This window comes from Myotis myotis, unplaced genomic scaffold, assembly GCF_014108235.1.
Source record: "Myotis myotis isolate mMyoMyo1 unplaced genomic scaffold, mMyoMyo1.p scaffold_m19_p_21, whole genome shotgun sequence".
NCBI lineage: Eukaryota > Metazoa > Chordata > Mammalia > Chiroptera > Vespertilionidae > Myotis > Myotis myotis.
Window position 1 is genome coordinate 11,554,029 of NW_023416326.1, and position 14,963 is coordinate 11,568,991.

The window sequence follows — 14,963 nt, forward strand, 5'->3', positions numbered from 1 at the left end:
TTGGCCCGACGCCTCGCGCGAGTTAAAGCCGCTCGGGGCGGGAGTTCCGCGCCGACCCCTTTGTGTTTCCCCTTTGTCCACCCTTCTCCGGGACGCTGATCAGGAAGCAGTCGGGCTGCTTTTGTGCGCCGTTTCCTCCCCCCTCCCGGCTGGAGAAGAAGCCTTTTTCCCCAGGGTCGGGCGCCCCCCGAAGAATGGACGCAGCCCTTCCTTCCCCAGCCGCTGGCCCCGAAAGGAAGGAGAAGCAGCGAGGCGCGTGCGGACACTCCCCGTCCTTGATTTGATTTACTTTCGAGTAAATGTAAAACCAACGCCTCCACGTCTCGGCTTGAGAAGACTTCTTTTGTTCCCGAAACTCGGGGGAAAAAACCCGACCTCGACTACTGGGACCTTCAGATCGCCCTTGAATTGGTGATCAGATTGTATGGTCGAGTCTTCCACTGGCTTCTGACCCTGAAGGTTGGGGGCATTCATTATCACATGCGAACAGGTAGTTGGGGTTCAGCTGTCTTTTTGTGGGGACAAGTCTCCGAGTGACCCTCCACCTGGATCTGACCATAATTTAAACCTAACGTTGAACAATTCAACAAAACGAAAGGAAACATGTAGGCATGCCTGAATGGGCGACTTAAGATAACGGAGGTGGACACACACCCGGTTCTCATCATGCCCAGTGACTATGATCAGGCCGGGAAACCCTCACCACGTTACTGAATCAAATGGAAACCTGGTAGAGGCTCAGACACTTGTTACAATTCAAAGGTCCTCCTCAGAAATGCCACCGATGGCAAATATCTGTATTTCTTAGGAACTTACAGATTTCACGATGCTTTCTTCCAAGAAAGGAAAGAAGCTGAGATTGGATCTAGGGGGATGTCTTAATCATTTACCCAGATTCTGATCTCCCAACGAGTTTATAAGCTGCTTTTAAAGTGATTTTTTACACGTTTACCTGATTTCTGAATGGTTAAGTTCCAGGGAATTTAAACGCTGTCACTAAAACAGTGGGCGTATCTGCATGTGGGCGGACCCGCCTGGAGACGGATAGAGGAGAGGTGTCTCGGTTCCTAAAACCATCGAAAATATGTGTTTTCCCATGGTCCTAGGCGACCCCTGTGAAAGTATGGTCACAAATAACTGCATTTGAATATTTTCCTAAGAGAAAGAACACACTATAGAAACAGACCCATAGAGAACAGGCAGACAGCTCTGATGGGGGTGGGGTGAGAGGGGTGGAGGGATTGAGCAAAAAAAGAGAATTCATGGACATGGACCAGGGTATGGGGGAATAAATGGCGATGGAAAATAACAAAATAAAGAAATAAAATAAATTTGTGGGTTTGGTTTTTTTTGCTTTAAAGTATCTTTTCAAATCAATTGTAAAACTGAACATATGACAAGTTTATAACTTTAGTAATAACTGACACAGAAATTAATCGAAGAGGAATGAGAGAATTGCCCACAGCAAAGCAAGGCCATTATGCCTTCCCCAGCACAACCCTGTCCTCTTGTACGTTCCTCCTTCCCCTTCCTCACCTGGACAAATGCAAAATGGCAGCAAAGGTTAAATGGGAAGGTGATGGGAAAAAGCTTTGTAAAGAGAAAGAACAGGGTGGGGATAAGAGGAGAGGGGGTGGTAAGAAGCAAGGTACAGGTCTTCAATTTTTTAATAAGAAAATAAGTGTTGCCCTAACCGGTTTGGTTCAGTGGATAGAGCATCGGCCTGCGGAATGAAGGGTCCCAGGTTCGATTCTGGTCAAGGGCATGTACCTTGGTTGCAGGCACATCCCCAGGAGCAGGTGTGCAGGAGGCAGCTGATTGATGTCTCTCTCTCATCGAAGTTTCAAACTCTCCCTTCTTCTTTGTGAAAAATCAATAAAATATATTAAAAAGAAAATAAGTGTTGACCTATGAACCAGGACGTCACAGTTAGATTCCCAGTCAGGGCACATGCCTGGTTGCAGGCTTGATCCCCAGTGAGGGGGTTCGGGGTGTGTGCAGGAGGCGGCCGGTCAATTATTCTCTCATCAGTGATGTTTCTCTCTCTCCTCTCCCTTCCTCTCTGAAATCAATAAAAAAATATATTTTTAAATAAAGTGTTTTCTGCTAGAACAATGTCCCTGACATGTGATCCAGCCATGCACGTAGGCCTGAAGCCCCAGGCCACAGTCCAGAGAGACAGCAAGACCACACCTGCCCCTCCAGGATTGGGTGGCTGGCAGCTGCCTTCTGCTGGACACTGGGTCAGACAGGCCCTATGGCTTCACACCCTTATTGTGGTTGAGGAACTGAGGTCTGTGTTTGTTGTTTTCATAATATATTTTTGTTGATTTCAGAGAGGAAGGGAGAGGGAGAGAGAGAAACATCACTGATGAGAGAGAAACACTGATCAGCTGCCTCCTGCACGCCCCACACTCTGGATCAAGTCCACAACCCGGGCATGTGCCTTGAGCAGGAATGGAACCGTGACCTTCTGGTTCCTAGGTCAACGCACAGCCAGGGTCCCACAGTGGCTGGGCCTTCTGTGTTTATGTCATACTCTGCTCCACCCGGTCAATAACTGCAGGTTTAGCCAGAACCGGTTTGGCTCAGTGGATGGAGCTTCGGCCTGCGGACTCAGGGGTCCCGGGTTTGATTCCGGTCAAGGGCATGTGCCTTGGTTGCGGGCACATCCCCGGTGGGGGGCGTGCAGGAGGCAGCTGATCCATGTTTCTCTCTCATGGATGTTTCTGGCTCTCTATCCCTCTCCCTTCCTCTCTGTAAGAAATCAATAAAATATATTAAAAAAACAAACAAACAAAAAAACCCCACAAAAAACTGCAGGTGAAAAGCTCTGGTTTGTTAGTGTGCTTCACTGGGTAGTTGACAGAAGTCAATGTTTTGCTCTCACATTGATGTTTCTCCCTCTCCCTTCCTCTCAATAAAAATCAATAAAGAGAGAGAGAGAGAGAGAGAGAGAGAGAGAGAGAGAGAGAGAGAGAGAGAGAGAGAGAAATGCAATTGTTTTTCAGGAACACAGAGGAGCCCATGGGTGAGGGTTGCGAGAAATGGGCAGAGAGGTGGGTGGCGGTGTCAGGGGCCTGGGGTCTGGAGTGTCCAAGTGTCTGGGATGCCTGCCTGACCTGTTTCCTCCTGGACCCCAGTCCCAGAGCTGGGCCCCCGCCTCGGAGTGCTGCGGGCCGACCTTTGCACCAGGTTGAGGGCCTTGGTGGCCAGAGCTCCGGACTCCACCCAGCTCTTCCACCAGGGACTGAGGCTTCCAGCCGCTGGGCCCGGTACACACACCTTCCAGAGGTTCAGCGCTGAGGATGTGCCCTGGGAGGGGGAGTCATGGGTACCCCGCGTTCATCCATGAGGCTGTCTACTAGCAGAAGGGCCTTGCCAGCTTCCAGGCTGAAAAGCTCACGGTTCCGTGCCTGCCCTGCCCGCGCTGCCCCTCACCCTCACTCTGCCCCCTAACCCAGGCCACACCTGCCCTGCCTCAGCACCTGCTGTGTACCATGATCCTTGCCACAAACCCACCTCCAGCCTCAGTGAACCATTCTATCAGGTGGAAGGTGTGCAGGGAATTTAAAAGTTAAACACACACACACACACACACAAGAAAGAAATAGGAGAGAAGAATCTGGAAACATGGGCAGAATCAGGTTAAAATAGCCGTGGGCAAACTACGGCCCGCGGGCCGGATCCGGCCTGTTTGGCTGTTCTATCCGGCCAGCCCGCAGAGCCAAAAGAGCAGAGGGTTCTCTTGCTCTCCCCTCTGCTCCTTCACCAGCAGCAGTGTTAACATAACAAACACTCCATCCATGCTTTTGTTCCGGCCCTCCGGTCCAGTTTAAGAACCCATTGTGGCCCTCGAGTCAAAAAGTTTGCCCACCCTTGGGTTAAAAGGTTAAGACCTTGCCCTGCCTGGATTGGCTCAGTAGACAGAGCATCGGCCTGTGGACTGAAGGGTCCCAGGTTCGATTCTGGTCAAGGGTACATGCCTGGGTTGCAAGCTCAATCCCCAGTGGGGGCATGCAGGAGGCAGCCAGTCAATGATTCTCTCTCATCAGTGATGTTTCTCTCTCTTCCTCTCCCTTCCTCTCTGAAGTCAATAAAAAAAATATATATTTTTAAATAAAATGTTTTCTGCTAGAACAGTGTCACTCACATGTGATCCAGCCATGCACGTAGGCCTGAAGCCCCAGGCCACAGTCCAGGGAGACTGCAAGACCACACCTGCCCCTCCAGGATTGGGTGGCTGGCAGCTGCCTTCTGCTGGACACAGGACAGGCAGGCCCTATGGCTTCACACCTTTATTGTGGTTGAGTAATTGAGGTCTGTGTTTGTTGTTTTCATAATATATTTTTGTTGATTTCAGAGAGGAAGGGAGAGGGAGAGAGAGAAACATCACTGATGAGAAACACTGATCAGCTGCCTCCTACACGCCCCACACTCTGAATCAGGTCCACAACCCCGGCATGTGCCTTGAGCAGGAATGGAACCGTGACCTTCTGGTTCCTAGGTCAACGCTCAACCAGGGTCCCACAGTGGCTGGGCCTTCTGTGTTTATGTCATACTCTGCTCCACCCGGTCAATAACTGCAGGTTTAAAGCTCTGATTTGTTAGTGTGCTTCACTGGGTGCCGGGAGCCGGTCCATCCTTGCTGCTTCAAGGGACCTGGCATATATGGCATACTGTTCTTAATATGTTTGCTCACCTTCTTGGCACTATGTGTTTTAACCAAGGTCACCTCTCTGAGAAAGGTTGTTTCCCCAGGTAGGGATTTTCCCCTGAAGTTAGGGAGGGAATAAAACCCCTTAACTAAGTGCCAGGCGGGTAATTAATCACTTTAACTACGAACAATCATGCTTAAGCTACATAATCTTTACTCCCTGGAATGGAGATAAACACCCTAACCTTTGGAATAGAGATTGATAGGATTGGAATCAACTGGTATAAATACAGATGTAACAAGACAACAGGACACAGAACCTAGACACAGAACCTACACAGAACCTAGAGACAGAAGAACTTCGCTGGAGAGAACATGGCAAAAGATCCTGAACAGAAACTGGCCACAGAACCTAGAGACAGAACCTAGCGAGAGAACATGGCTAAAGAACCTAGAGGCAGAACCTGGCTACAGAACCTGGATAGAACATGGCAAGAGAACCTGACTAGAACCTGGTGACTGAACCTGGCAAAAGATCCTGGAGAACCTGGACAGAACCTGGCTGGAGAACCTAGCGAGGGAACATGGATACAGAACCTGGCTGGAGAACCTGGCTGGAGAACCTAGCAAGAGAACATGGACACAGAACCTGGCTGGAGATCCTAACCAGAACTTGGCTAGAGATCCTGGCTAGGCTGCTGATCAACTGAACGCTGTCTCTGTGTCATTCCTTCTTCGCCGACTCCGTCCACACCTTTGGGGACCCCTGGACCTACTGGAGTTGGACCCCAGCAACTGGGTAGTTGACAGAAGTCAATGTTTTGCTCTCACATTGATGTTTCTCCCTCTCCCTTCCTCTCAATAAAAATCAATAAAGAGAGAGAGAGAGAGAAATGCAATTGTTTTTCAGGAACACAGAGGAGCCCATGGGTGAGGGTGGCGAGAAATGGGCAGAGAGGTGATGGGCGGTGTCAGGGGCCTGGGGTCTGGAGTGTCCAAGTGTCTGGGATGCCTGCCTGACCCGTTCCTTCCTGGTCCCCAGTCCCGGAGCTGGGCCCCCGCCTCCGAGTGCTGCGGGCCGACCTTTGCACGAAGTTGAGGGCCTTGGTGGCCGCAGCTTCTGACTCCACCCAGCTCTTCCACCAGGGACTGAGGCTTCCAGCCGCTGGGCCCGGTACACACACCTTCCAGAGGTTCAGCGCTGAGGATGTGCCCTGGGAGGGGGAGTCCACTGGGTACCCCGTGTTCATCCATGAGGCTGTCTACTAGCAGAAGGGCCTTGCCAGCTACCAGGCTGAAAAGCTCACGGTTCCGTGCCTGCCCTGCCCGCGCTGCCCCTCACCTCCACCCTGCCCCCTAACCCAGGCCACACCTGCGCTGCTTCAGCACCTGCTGTGTACCATGATCCTTGCCACAAACCCACCTCCAGCCTCAGTGAACCATTCTATCAGGAGGAAGGTGTGCAGGGAATCTAAAAGTAAACAAGAGAGAAATAGGAGAAAAGAACCTGGAAACATGGGCAGAATCAGGTTAAGAGGTTAAGACCTTGCCCTGCCTGGATTGGCTCAGTGGACAGAGCGTCAGCCTGTGGACTGAAGGGTCCTCGGTTCCATTCCGGTCAAGGGTACATGCCTGGGTTGCAAGCTCGAACTCCAGTGGGGGGCATGCAAGAGGCAACCGATCAAAGATTCTCTCTCATCATGGATGTTTCTATCTCTCCCACTCCCTTCCTCTCTGAAATCAATAGAAATATATTAAAAAATAAAAGAGGTTAAGACCTTTTCTCAAGGTCAGATAAGGGTATTACATGTTTTAAGGAGGGAAGCACCATGATCAGATTTTAGTTTTAGGAAGGTTACCCTCAGTTCTGGGCCTTTTGGCTAAGATCAAGTGTAGGAAGATTACTCAGAAGATATGCCTTAAAAATGTTAAAGAAAGTGAGATGCTTGTCTTTCATCCTTGGAGAAAGACTCACTGACTAAGGAGGGTCAGGTTTGAGGTGGGAGAGTGACACATGAGATATGCATGTGAACACTCATGGCCCTAAAGGCCCTCACAAAGTATAAATGGAGAAGTAACCCGGGAGCCGGAGGGAACTTAGAGTCGAGGGTGAAAATCAAGACCTCCACCATGTCCTCCACCTGCTTCATCTGCCATTTCTGCCGCCGGCCCCTGATGCCGACCCTGTCCACGGAGACCTCGGGCCTTGACCTCAGCCAAGAACCTGCAGCTTTGACCTCCCCCTCAGCTCAGGGGGAGCCGGGAGACACTCCGGGGGAAGGCTCTGCCTCCAGGACGGAGACGGACCTGGAAGAGCTGCAGGGCAGTGCCTCTGGCTGGACCATCTCTGGTGACAGCGAGATGTCCAGGGACAATCCCAGCCACTTCACCCTGCTCGGGAAGCTGGCCTCGAGGAGGACTCTCAGTAGCATCCAGGGGACCATCGCGGGCCTTGGTGACGTCCTATCCGGTGAAGAGCTGGGCCACCCCCTGTGTGAGGACTGCACCGACAGTCTCCTGGAGCAGATGGACACCCAGCTCAGAATCGCAGGGTCTGACAGTCAGACCTACAAGCGCTGTTTGGAGGCCAGGGATGGATTAGGTGAGGACGTGAGGGAGACGCTGGAGCAGGAGCTGAAGGCCGTGGAGCTGGAGGAAGCCAGGCTGGCCCAGGAGCTGGAGGAGGTGGAGAAGAACCGAGACAGGACAGCTGTGGCCCTGGAGGCAGCCCGGGCAGAGACGGAGATGCTGGAGGAGCAGGAGAGGCAGTACCACAAGGACCTCGGTGAACTTCAGTGGCAGCAACAGGAACTGCAGGACGAGCTGTTGAGCTTGGAGGACCGGCTGCTGTACGCCCAGACCCAGCTGTCCAGGCTGAAGAGAACCAACGCCTTCAAGGCCGCATTTGAGATCTGCTGTGACGGCCCCCTGGCCATCATCAATAGCTTCAGGTTGGGTAGTGTCCCCACTGTCCTGGTGAGCTGGAGGGAGATCAATGCAGCCTGGGGGCACACAGCCTTGCTGCTCGTGGCCTTGTCCAACACAGTGGGTCTGCAGTTTCAGAGGTACCAGCTCATCCCCCGCGGAGACCACTCCTACCTGAAGTCACTGACAGAGGACCCCGTGGAGCTGCCCTTGTTCTACACCGGGGGGAAGAGCTCTCTCTTGGACAGCAAGTTTGACCAGGCCATGGTGGCCTTCCTGGACTGCATGCAGCAGTTCAATGAGGCGGCCAAGAAGGGTGAGCCAGCTCTCTACATGCCCTACAGGATCCACGTGGAGCAGGGCCTGATGGAGGACCCAGGATCCGGTGAATTCTACTCCATCAGAACCCACCTGAACACGGAGGAGCGGTGGACAAAGGCACTCAAACTCATGCTTACAAATTTTAAGTGGAGTCTGGACTGGGTCTCCTTAAGGTATCCTCACAAATAACTGCATTTGAACATTTTGCTAAGAGAAAGAACACACTATAGAAACAGACCCATAGAGAACAGGCAGACAGTTCTGATGGGGTCGGGTGAGAGGGGTGGAGGGACTGAGCAAAAAAAGAGAATTCATGGACATGGACCGGGGTATGGGGGAATAAATGGTGATGGAAATTAACAAAATAAAGGAATAAAATAAATTTGTGGGGTGTTTTTTTTGCTTTAAAGTACCTTATCAGATCAATCGTAAAACTGAACATATGAAAAGTTTATAACTTTAGTAATAACTGACACAGAAATTAATTGAAGAGGAATGAGATTATTGCCCACAGCAAAGCAAGGCCATTGTGCCTTCCCCAGCACAAACCTGTCCTCTTGTACGTTCCTCCTTCCCCTTCCTCACCAGGACAAATGCAAAATGGCAGCAAAGGTTAAATGGGAAGGTGACGGGAAAAAGCTTTGTAGAGGGCAAGAACAGGGCGGGGATAAGAGGAGACGGGGTGGTAAGGAGCAAGGTACAGGTCTTCATTTTTTTAATAAGAAAATAAGTGTTGACCTATGAACCAGGACGTCACAGTTAGATTTCCAGTCAGGGCACATGCCTGGTTGCAGGCTCGATCCCCAGTGAGGGGGGCATGCAGGAGGCAGCCAGTCAATGATTTTCTCTCATCAGTGATGTTTCTCTCCCTTCCTCTGTGATATGAATAAAAAAAATATGTATTTTTTAAATAAAGTGTTTTCTGCTAGAACAATGTCCCTGACATGTGATCCAGCCATGCACGTAGGCTTGAAGCCCCAGGCCACAGCCCAGGAGACTACAAGACCACACCTGCCCCTCCAGGATTGGGTGGCTGGCACGCTGCCGTCTGCTGGACACTGGGACAGGCAGGCCCTATGGCTTCACACCCTTATTGTGGTTGAGTAATTGAGGTCTGTGTTTGTTTAAAAAAAAAAAAAGTATATATATATATATATATATATATATATATATATATATATATAATTGATTTCAGAGAGGAAGAGAGAGGGAGAGAGCTATAGAAACATCAATGATGCGAGAGAATCATTGATCGGCTGCCTCCTCCACTCCACACCCCCTACTGGGGATCGAACCCACAATCCAGGCATGTGCCCTTGACTTTAATCAAACCCTGGACCCATGTCTTGCTGCTCCCCTGGGGGCTGTCATCTTGAAACAGCAAAGGCCAACCCCTCCTTTTGAATTAGCCAATTGCGAAAGACTGTGTGCCTAAGCTCCAATCAAGAGCAAGGGACAGGTCACGTGGGTTATTAAAGCATCTGCTTCAGAAAGGAACTTGTAGAGATTCAGAGCCAAGTTCAAACAGGAAACTTTCAGGGGGGTAGGGTAGTATGTGTCCTGTTAGGGACACTGAACAAGCCAAGAGTCATGATTCCCCGTGAGGGCGTCTGCCAGTGATGCTCTAGGTATTTGCTTTTCACAGATTGGGAGTTTATGAATTATTTCCATTGCTGAATACACTGCCTGCAATAAGCCATGTGCCTCATTTTAAAATCTTACATATTATTTATTATTTATATGCTGAAATTATAATTGGATCTAAAGGTATACAAATTTTGCCCTAACCGGTTTGGCTCAGTGGATAGAGTGTCGGCCTGCGGACTGAAGGGTCCTAGGTTCGATTCCGGTCAAGGGCATGTACCTTGGTTGCGGGCACATCCCCAGTGAGGGATGTGCAGGAGGCAGCTGATCGATGTTCCTCTCATCAATGTTCCAAACACTCTATCCCTTTCCCTTCCTCACTATAAAAAAATCAATAAAATATATTTAAAAAAAATAAAGGTATACAAATTTTATATTCTCGATGTCATTTTACAGGGATTATTACTTACAAAGAAATTGTTGTCTTGGAATGGTGTATTTTATAGAAAAGCAAAGTTTTTTATCAAATCTATAACCATGCCACTTTTAAATTTTGTCATTCGTGGACATCTTTATTCCGATGCATTTGTAGCTATATTATATGTTTAGAGAAATCCATGAAAAGGACTCTGACTTACTCTAAATTGCAGGCTTGTAAGCAGGTCATGTTTTTGAACTGGATGAAGATTTATAGAACTTCAAGGAATAACTGAATTCAAAAACTACTGGCAAATAATCAGGATAAACAAAAATAACTATGGGACTAAATGAATTGAGGATAATTATTCTTATGGCTGTTTAAAATATTGTTGACTTTTAAATCTTTTGTTTCCCAAATATAAGGAAAAGTAAAGAGAAGACATTCTGCATTTTGGGAACTAACAAATTGGTAACAGATTCATTTCACAGTTCACTCCCGGGAGACGAAGATTTCAAAGATCATGGCTTACAGCCAGGAGATTTGGTGTAAACTTGGATACCTGCGAATCTTTCCCACCTACTGCACAATGATGTTCTGATTATCAGGTATGATAGTGAAATTAATGCTTTGTTAGCCACACATTGGTCTTCTCCTACTATCGATATAAGCTTTGGTACATTTTTTTTCTGACTATATCTATCATAAAGGACCCACCTTAGGCAAATACCTCCCTGATAATTCCACTGGTAGAATTGTATATGGATCTAATCTGGATGAATATTGTATAGCTATAGAGATGGATGATGAAAAGTGAAGAAAAACACCTGGGTATGATGGCCAAAGGCTTGCAGCAGCCTGTCGTATCTGTCATAGTATATCTTGTTCTTGGACTCACCAGCCATACTCTTGAGGCTGGATGTCTGTGAAAAAGAAAGAAATCAATGGATCCCCATTTCAGAAATTATTGGGATCACTTGGTGGGTAGATATGTCTAACTACCCCACCATCCTTGCATCCTGGATGCTTGTGGGAAGCCCTATGGAATACTTAAACTCTAGCTCACTTGGGGGTCACCTTCACCCATTTAACTATGGCATGGGAAACTCAACATTTTTGGGTCCACTCAGTATACCCTAACTGCTCCCAAGCCATAACTACCCAATGGCAACAACATTCCTGGTGGATCCAACAACATTGGCCCCCTAAAAGAAGCAAAAGGGGAATACTTGGAAGAGTAGGGGCTGGCCTTGGTATCCTGGGACAAGCTGAACTTGCAGCTAATGAAGAATGTCATTCATTAGAAAAAGGTTTTTAATCTCATATAGGTCATATAGAGGGAATACTGCCGGGAACTAAGTCCAGCATGTCATAATTTCAAGAGTTTCATCAAAAGGTTGATAAGACCTGGGGACTCAACAGGGTTGAGTCACACATGTAGTCACCTGTTGGGAATGGCTTAAAGGCATTTTCCCTAACCTGAATAGGACACATTTAAAATCTGTTTTTCTATTAAGCATGACTTTGGGAAAAAATATGCCATTTGAGTCATTGGCTGAAAATTCCCCCAAAGCAGGATGTGGGGGAAGGGAAGGAAGGAGCCACGTGGTGATCCAATATGGATGCCCCTCCCCGAATATGCTAATTTAAAGTCTCCTTCTCACCATGAAAAGTTTTACAAAATTTAGAAATGTGTCTGGGATTTCTGTGCTCATAAAGAGAGAAACTAGCTTGGGACGAAATGTGCGCACAGTCCGATTCTGGATTTTAATAAGCTAGGCTTAAATCTCTCTTTGTGATGGTACAAAATAAAACCCAAGACTGATTATTTCCTAAGAAAAACGGCAAATTTGACCAAAGGAAAGAATGCAGGCTGGTTCTAGCAACAAGATTGGTATTTTCCTTAATAAGAGTAGTCTTTAAATGGCTAATGAACCGCATTCCAAAGTTAACTGTTAGGCCGCAAAGAAATTCAGTAAAATTGTCTTTGTTACAAAAATTAATCTAAAAAATAGGCCTTAAAATAATAATTGGATTTGAATCTCAAGAATTATTGAAATACATTAATTATAAAAATCTAGGTAGCCCAGGTAAAAACTGGGGATGCCCTTTGTTAATTGGGGGGCTAGTTGCCCTTCCCCCAACAGAACAAGCAGGTAGGCCAAAAAAATTTCCCACCGGTGGCAACTTGTAAAGACAGGCTTGCTTCCCCGTCTCCCATCCTTGGGGCTAGTCACATTTCCAGCAGAAAAGAATATGGTCAATTTACATCTGAAAACACCAGGTAGGTCAGAACCTGCTTTACAAGCCTCAAATGTGGTTTTCCAGAGCCGCTGGAAACTAAAAAGTAAAGTTTAAATTTGCCTCATTAAAAATCTAGAGGACAGAATTGAATCTATTGATTGTGTCTTGTATTTTTCAAATTTATTCTTAAGAATATAAGGTGTTATTAATCTAAAGAAATGCTAAATATTCAACTTGCCAGCTAAGAGTTTAAAGTTCTAGTTAAAAGAAATTGGGAGAAATTATAGTTGTGATAACTAAATGCATAAGTATAGAAATTTAATTTTAAGAGAATCTTGGCCGAAACCGGTTTGGCTCAGTGGATAGAGCGTCGGCCTGCGAACTGAAGGGTCCCAGGTTCGATTCCGGTCAAGGGCATGTACCTGGGTTGCAGGCATATCCCCAGTGGGAGATGTGCAGGAGGCAGCTGATCGATGTTTCTCTCTCATCGATGTCTCTAACTCTCTATCTCTCTCCCTTCCTCTCTGTATAAAATCAATAAAATATATTAAAAAAAAAAAGAAAATCTTGTTTTCTCTGAAAATAATTAGGAATTCAAAATATATTGCTTATTGGTCTAATTGAAAAAGAGGATTAATTCTCTGATCCCAACCGAAATTTTTAATACTAAAACCGGTTTAAATTTAATTGATATCTTAAAATAATTATAAAGGTATATAATCTTTAAATCACATATATATATATTTGATGGTCTTTCAAGTTGGATTTCAAAACTATAACCAAGGAATAATCTTGAGACATTTCACGGGCCCTGAAAAGTTTTTAAAAGTTACTCTTAAAGGAAATATTTTCGAATTTAACCAAATTTAATATACTTGAAATCACATGGAAAGCTTTATCAAATAAAAATTAATAAATTACATTTTACTTATATACATATAAGTAAACCCTTATGTGTTATAAGGGTTTTGGCCTCTAAAGAGGGCAAAACAAGTTATTTTGTTTAATATCTCTTAAAATATAGCAGTGGAATTTTAAGACAGAATTTAAAAAACAAAAGCTCCTCGCCGCCTGCATTTTTAATTAGGCTGGAGGTGGGGCAGCATTTGCACCTTGTGAATCAAATGTATAACTTTACTAAATTTACTTGCTTTGCTGTTTTAATAAAAATGCCTACTTAAATTACTTAATAAATTAGCTTTTTAAAAATATAATCAAGGTTTCATACAAACTAAGTTATCTGAGAAGCCAATGTCTGTGTAAGCAATTTAATCCTAGTAAAGTAAATAACAATGATTCTTTCTCATCATTGATGTTTTTCTCTCTCCCTCTCCCTTCCTCTCTGAAATCAATAAAAATATATTTAAAAGAAAATACTCTTTTGGTAACTGAAAAGCCATTCTAATACCATAGCTTAGTGTGTGAGAGGCATGGCCGGTGGCTAAGCTTTCTAAACTAGTATTGACCTTTCGTTAAAAAGCATAATATACAGTAAAAAGCATCATCTAAAGATAAAATAACATGAACATCTGGGACTTGTGATTAGAAATTCTCTACTTTTATCCCTTCCCTGACTTCTTTCCCACATGTTGGTCTGTGGTCCTGGCTCCCTAACCCTGCTCCCAGGACCCACCTGGGCCACTTGTGCCCTGAGGAGGGCTCCTGTTGCCATGGCAGCACCAGGAGGTGGGAGAAGGATGCTTCCTTTGTGACGTTTTGTTGCCCTGAAGGTCTCAGCAGTTCTTTTCTGTGGGCATGAGGATTCCTGTCAAGGGGACACCTTTCATGTTTTAGCCACTGCTTCCCCCACATCTATGTCCGGTCTCCCCGCCGCTAGAGTCAGCCTTCCAGAAGTTTCAGATATTCTCTTTGGAAATCGAGGGCGTATTTATGCCTATTGCCAACCAAGTGCTTGTCCTTATCCATGCGATGAAGGGTGTTGGCGCCACCTGATGGCACTTGTCAGGCCTGCCTTCAATGCCAACAGGGCCGGGGGTAGGAACTGGCCGGAGTGTCCTGGACAGACAGAGGGATTCATTCAGGCATCGCCCTGGCTGTCTTTGCTGTTTCCTCGCTGCGTGGGGAACTCACACAAAACAGATGCGTTGCAAACGTTGCCGCTGACCTTCCGATGATAACCTGCTCAGCAGCTCTCCACGTTCTGAAGCACAAGTCCTAGCTTTTTCAGATGAGGGCACTGGCCGGAAGGAATAAGCCCCAGGCCACAGCGGAGACCCTGCTCCGGGGCCCAGGTCTGCCCAGTGACAGAGCCCCGGCTCTTCCCAGGACCCCCCACGGCTGGGACACAGGCCCGGGGCAGGGATGTGCTGGAAAACTGGAACAGCCCGGCCGGCGGGGCTCAGCGGTTGAGCGTGGACCTATGAACCAGGAGGTGGCAGTTCGATTCCCGGTCAGCGCACAGGCCGGGGTTGTGGGCTCCATCCCCAGTGCGGGGCGTGCAGGAGGCAGCCGGTCAGTGATCCTCTCTCATCATTGGTGTTTCTTTCTCTCTCTTCCTCTCTGAAATCAATAAACATATGTGTGTGTTTTTTTAAAAATATATTTTATTGCTTTTTTTTTTTTTACAGAGAGGTAGGGAGAGGGATAGAGAGTTAGAAACATCGATCAGCTGCCTCCTGCACCCCCCCCACTGGGTATATGCCGGCAACCAAGTTACAAGGTACATGGCCTTGACCGGAATCAAACCCGGACCTTTCAATCCACAGGCCGACACTCTACCAGGGGTGGGCAAACTTTTTGACTCGAGGGCCACAATGGGTTCTTAAACTGGACCGGAGGGCCGGAACAAAAGCA

The 14,963-nt window shown here is 47.1% G+C and overlaps 1 protein-coding gene across 1 annotated transcript; it reads left to right on the forward strand.

Annotated features, from left to right (window-relative positions):
* Positions 1 to 6,787: 6,787 nt before the first annotated feature.
* On the forward strand, positions 6,788 to 8,092 carry LOC118678960 (beclin-2-like). The gene has a single exon (XM_036355202.1). The coding sequence runs from the start codon at positions 6,788 to 6,790 to the stop codon at positions 8,090 to 8,092; it is 1,305 nt and encodes a 434-aa protein (XP_036211095.1).
* Positions 8,093 to 14,963: the final 6,871 nt, after the last annotated feature.